We start from the raw sequence: 5,728 nt of genomic DNA on the forward strand, positions 1-5,728 counted from the left end.
TTTAACATCCTTTTTAAAGAGATTGAGAAATTGTATGGCTAGACATGATGCTAATTTTAAGATAGGCAATTCTCTGTTTCACAGACTAGGAATAGTTATTCAAAAAAGTGTTGGTTCCCAGCTTGTTGCTAGGTTACCCGCCTTCCCCTGTAATACTGATTTTGATTCATAATAAAAGCCTTCGTGGCCCCTTTTATAATAATAATAATAATAATAATAATAATAATAATCAGCTGTGTAGCGGGTCTATATATAAAAAAATATGATTATTAGGGTTATGACCAGCTGTGTAGCGGGTTTTTTTCTTTTTTCTTGCATTTTATGACCAGTTGTGTAGCGGGTCTTCAAAAAAAAAACTAATTATGACAAGCTGTGTAGCGGGTCTCTCTCTGTCTCTTATTATATGACCAGCTGTGTAGCGGGTCAGTTTTCTGTTTTGCTCGAAGACTAGCAAAATGTAAGTGTGGGGGAATTTGATGAGCACGAAAGTGCGACACATTTTCACCCATAAATACATTAGCTGGGACTCATTTTATCACTAATAAACTTGTTTGTAGGTTTTTTTTGTGAGATAAGCTCTTATGGAGAAATTTGCTCGAAAAGTTGTTATTTGCACCCGGAGGACACGTGTTATTCGGACTCTCACTTTTGGATAAGGGGCAACTCAAATGATAAGGGGTACCCATCTGATTTTCGCACCCAAGCAGCTGGTTAAGGGGCGACCTTCTTCTTCCCATTTGAATTCAAAATTTGCGGGAAAATCTGGTTTGGAAAAAACCAGAATTAGGGTTCGAGACTTTGTGGGGTTCTTGAGAGGCTAAATGGATGAAACTTTTGGGAACGATTTGTTTGGCCTAACAGAGTTGGCATGTGCTTTAGAATCGATTATATTTGGCTAGATGATCAGTTTGAAGTGATACAGGGGAAGTTAGCTTTCACCGGCGGAGATGCCTGGCATGACTTCGAGGGAGTTTTTGTTGGAATGCGTCTCAGATTTTGTTTGATTTGGGCCTGTTTTATCCAAACAGGGGTGGTAATTTTTTTGGTTTCGATAAAAAAAGGGAAGTTACGTGGATATCCCAAGAAACAGAGGTTGAAGCAATACGCGAGATTCTGTGGTGATATTTTGAAACGTTGCGTGTCTCTACAGCGTCTTGACTCAGTTGTATGCGTGCACCAGAAAGTCTAGAGCGTGTCTGTAGTATTTTAACGCATGGGAATGCAAGATGGGAAAGAAAATATTACGAGAATTTATTCTTTACTGCCTGAAGTATGAAGAGATTATTCGGAGTAATGAGGAGATATTTGAAGGCTTGAGTAGTATATATAGGGTGTTGGAGTATCAAAGAAGGTTTATGGAGAGTTAGGGTTCGAACAGAGGCTGAGGATTGGGAGTTGCAGAGCTTGTCTCTGCTGCTGTCATTGAAGAAGAAGAACACGAAACAACAGTTAAAAGCAGTCGCAGAAAAACCGTGACCTATATTTTCAAACTCAATAACTTTGTAACAATTTTTCCAACAATTATTTTGAGTTCGCAACAGTTCTGTTAAGGTTCTCTGTAATAGTGTGTTTTGTAACAATTATAACTGTTGCAAATACACTGCTTTATACATTTTGTTCAACAAAACACCTTTTTGAGCTATGGAAAATTATTTTGAGCGTGTTTTTACCATGAGAAGTTAGACCCTAACACTGGGTCGACGGAGGAAGCCGGACTTCATAGTTGGGTGAATTTGTTTTATTTTGTATTTGACTTTTGCACTTAATTAAAATAGAATTATGATTTGAAAAAATTAGTTATTATTTTATTAGATGGGTCATGCTTGCTTAGATGTTTGATGTCCCATGCTTACGATTTATAATTAATGGTTGGAGAATCTACCTTGGAAAGAATAAGAGTCGATGTTGTTTTATTTGTCGAGCAATAATTGTTTGAGAATGAATAATTGAACCTATTGATATGAGTTTGTCCGAATCCTAGACCCAGTAACTCTCTATTTTATTCCTTTAAAATTAATTTTAACAAGTCTTAGAGTTCGAATCTTTACTACTACAACAACCACAATCAAAAATATAATCATTAACCATAAAGGAATGATCAACTCAACACAAGAAATCCTTATGGAGCATTGCAGTATACACATAAAATATGGATCAGGGAAAGATCAATACTGCGGCACATACAAGGATTCATTCTATCTTCATCACTATTTGCACAGTGACATATAATAGACATAATCCTTGTAAACAAAAGATTTTAACTTATCTTCCATCAATAAATGACATAATAGGCATACATTTTGTTTGTCAAAAGTTCATCGATCTTGTATCAATACTTGCATATCGACATATAAAAGAGATAACTTTTGACATCGTATGGGACAATAATAGTTCACGGACGCAAGCACACATATCCCGTAACATATTGCAATATATAAAATCATAAAGATTAATACTGCAAAAATCATCTTCCAAACCAAACTTTAGAATTTAAACAAATAAATCTAAAAACATAAAGATGAAAACGTTGGACATAGCTATGTGTACTCACAATAATGGCTATTCTAAACTCTAGTTGTTCTTAAAAAAAAAAACACGAAAATAGAAGATTTACTAGACATTAGGATCTATGAAAACTTCCTTGTCGTCCTCGAACTCCTTGTCGTCAACAGCCATTGGAACATATGGTTCATGGAGGAAGGAGTCAATACCAATAAACCTTCTAGGTTGATGATGTCGAACCAGGGCCTTCTGAATTTCCAATGATCTTAAAACACAAGCCTTTATTTTCTGAATCTCTTTTCTTGCTAGCTTAAACTCTTCAAGAACATCAGAAAACTTCTGAGAGTTTGAAGGAACAGCCCTTGGCTTCCTCACATTTCTTCTTTTTCTTTTTAAAGTTGGAGGCAATTGAGATTTCTGTTTTTCCTTAGTGATTGATGGCTTAACAACCATATTGACATCTTTTCCATCAGAAGACATGATGCTTGGAGTTTCCATGAAAGCACGGTTTTGTGAGAGGAATTCACAATCAAAACTCAACAAGCAGTCTTAAGATATAAAGAGTATCAAAGAAGGAAAAAGGAATGTAGGGTTTCGAAACCTTTATATAGGTTCGTACACGTTCAATTCACAACCCTATAAAGAGTAGAATTGTCGATAATAACCCTCTTCTTTTGGCAAACAGGTCCTTTTCAGTATCAACAGTGATATGAAGGAATTCCAAAAACCAAGCAACACAAAGCTAGAAAACAAAACAAAAACTATATAATAATTTTTTTTTCTTATTTTATTTTAAAGCCCGAGGTGTGCAAGATCTTGTCTCTTTTGAACATGCGCATGAGACAAGATGCACATTACAACACAATCAAGTTGTGCTGTGGTGAACGACAATTTGTCCACCATGACCCTTTTGTTTGGAATTCATGGAACCCTGACTTTCCGTATGTTTAGACTATGTTTTCTTCTCTAATGGCCTAGTTTTATCTTTGGAAACTAATCTCTTCGAGGAAGATAAGATCTTACATACCTCAGTTGTTTTCTCCGCGAGTTTAAGCTTGGTGGCTAGACGATCTGCTCTTCGTTGAAGCTTGTTGACATATCTCATCTTGTGTTTGTACTTGAAACACTTTGAAAACTCATGTCCCTTGAGAGAACAATATGAGAATGTCAACGCAAAAGATGATTCAGGCGCCTTTCAAACGCAAGCTGCTAGGCACAAGGTAGATCCTGAAACATTAAACGAAGGGTTTCCAACAGAGGGTTCAATTGATTCTTCCATCTTGATTGGGCTCTCTTCTAAAAGATTATCAAGATTGATGTATGTATTGCTACAATTAGCAAAATCAATATTTTCACATAGAAGAGCAACACTTGATTTTTTGTCTTCATCAGAATCATAATTGTCAGACATCTCATCAAGTGTCGCAGCAAGACCTTTGTTCCCAGTGTATTTTCTAAGATTTGGGCACTCATTTGTAAAATGACCAAATCATTTAAACTTAAAGCACTGAAGCATATCCTCTCATCAGTTTCATCAGTGTCCCTGTTTTTAGGAGGAATACGATTATGAGGTTTGACTGATGCTTTAGGCTTATCTCTGGAGAACCGTTTACTTCTCTTCAACAGAAAATCTCTAAACTGTCTTGTGATCATCGAGACTGATTTGTCAAGATCTTCATATGATGAATCCGTCTCAGAGTTATCATCTTCAGAGATATACACATTTTTACTTTTATCAAGTAATTTTATGTCTTTCAGTATTTTGAACGCAACATCCTTTGATTTGAACGAATGTTCGTGATCAAAGATCTTGAGCTTCCCAACCAGCGTATTTCTGGAGAGGTTATCAAGGTTATTTCCCTCAACTATGGCACGCTTCTTAGAATCGTATCTAGATGGCAGCGATCTGAGAATTTTCATCACAATGTCCTTTTCAGGAATAGTCTTACCCAATGCAAAAGATGCATTAACAATTTCAGAAACTTTGTGATTAAACTCATCAAATGAATCTTCATATGCCATACGAAGGTTTTCCCAATCGGAATTAAGGTTTTGAAGCCTAGCTTCCTTTTGCACTGGTATTTCCTTCGAATACGGTTTCTAAGATATCCCACGCATCTTTAGACCTAGTGCGATTTGACACATGGTGCTGAAGATTTGGGGTAATGGCATGTATGATGGCATTCAAACCATCGGAGTTTTGCTTTGCAGCAAGTATCTCAGCAGCATCATATTCGCCAATATTTTTTGGAACATTAATGTTACCTACTGCAACAACGGGAGCATCATAGCCATTAACAACATATACCCATGATTGAAAATCACGCGCTCGAAGAAAAGCTCGCATAGCAATTTTCCATCATAAGTAATTAGAGCCATCGAAGACTGGTGGTACATTAATAGAGATAACACCTCTGTCCATAGAGTCAGATCGCTACAAACACACACTTGTAAGGTCTTAAACGTGTTTCATTTTCTTCATCTCATGATTTCCATTTGTTTAGTTATACTTACTAATTGGCATCATTTAAAATCCAAATAAAATTACAGAGAAAGATAAAGATAGGTGGGAGTACCTTGGGACATCCAACTCCAGCAACTAGAGTCAACAGCAATACTTGATTTGAGACGAGAATTAGCAATTGCACTGTGAAGAGGCATCATTGATTCCACACTTGCCAGGGCCACTGCAAATCTGAAGAAAAACAAAAAAGGAATGAACAAACATGCCTAAGAATTTCTAGAAGCAAAATTGATTATAAAAAGTAGAGGTTTTACCTAGAAGTGCGAGGAAGAGAGCTTGTTGTTGGAAGAGGGAACGGAGAAGAGAAAGGTTTTGAATTTAGGTTTTGGTTCCGTGACGCAGCCATGGATCTCATCCCTGACCTCGCAGCTGATCTACAAAACGAAGCCATTTTTTCTCTCTTTCCTGCAAGTGAGAAGTAATGAGAAACTTATAAACCCTATAAGGCTATAACACCACATTTCTCAAGTACTTCCGTCGAGTCAACACGGAGAATATATACCGATTCAAATCGGCTCGCTCGAATCTAGCATGGATATTTTTGGTGGGCCTTTGTTTTATAACCCTAGCTTAATTGGGGGTCATATCTTCTAATTGGGGGCCATGCACTACGGGATAAAAAAAGGTCACCCAATCCTAATTTGGGTCATCCCTTAAAAAAATATTTTCTAAATGGCAAAACTGCCCCTATATGATTAGTAT

At 36.7% G+C, this 5,728-nt stretch overlaps 1 protein-coding gene across 1 annotated transcript; it reads right to left on the reverse strand.

Annotated features, from left to right (window-relative positions):
* Window positions 1-5,046: 5,046 nt before the first annotated feature.
* Window positions 5,047-5,462, reverse strand: LOC113315606. Its single transcript, XM_026563892.1, has 2 exons — window positions 5,281-5,462; window positions 5,047-5,197 (listed from the first exon to the last, which is right to left on the reverse strand). Exons 1-2 carry the CDS (start codon window positions 5,415-5,417, stop codon window positions 5,047-5,049), a joined length of 288 nt encoding a protein of 95 aa, XP_026419677.1. The 5' UTR covers window positions 5,418-5,462.
* Window positions 5,463-5,728: the final 266 nt, after the last annotated feature.

The sequence above is a fragment of the Papaver somniferum genome, chromosome 1 (genome assembly GCF_003573695.1).
Source record: "Papaver somniferum cultivar HN1 chromosome 1, ASM357369v1, whole genome shotgun sequence".
NCBI lineage: Eukaryota > Viridiplantae > Streptophyta > Magnoliopsida > Ranunculales > Papaveraceae > Papaver > Papaver somniferum.

What these genes read in the sequence shown, in the direction of transcription:
- LOC113315606 (XM_026563892.1), bottom strand. Translation starts at nt 5,417, where the DNA reads ATGGCTTCGTTTTGTAGATCAGCTGCGAGGTCAGGGATGAGATCCATG. An exon ending in TCTCTTCCTCGCACTTCTAG is followed by an intron (nt 5,198 to 5,280) that starts GTAAAACCTCTA and finishes GTTTTTCTTCAG; the next exon opens with ATTTGCAGTGGCCCTGGCAA.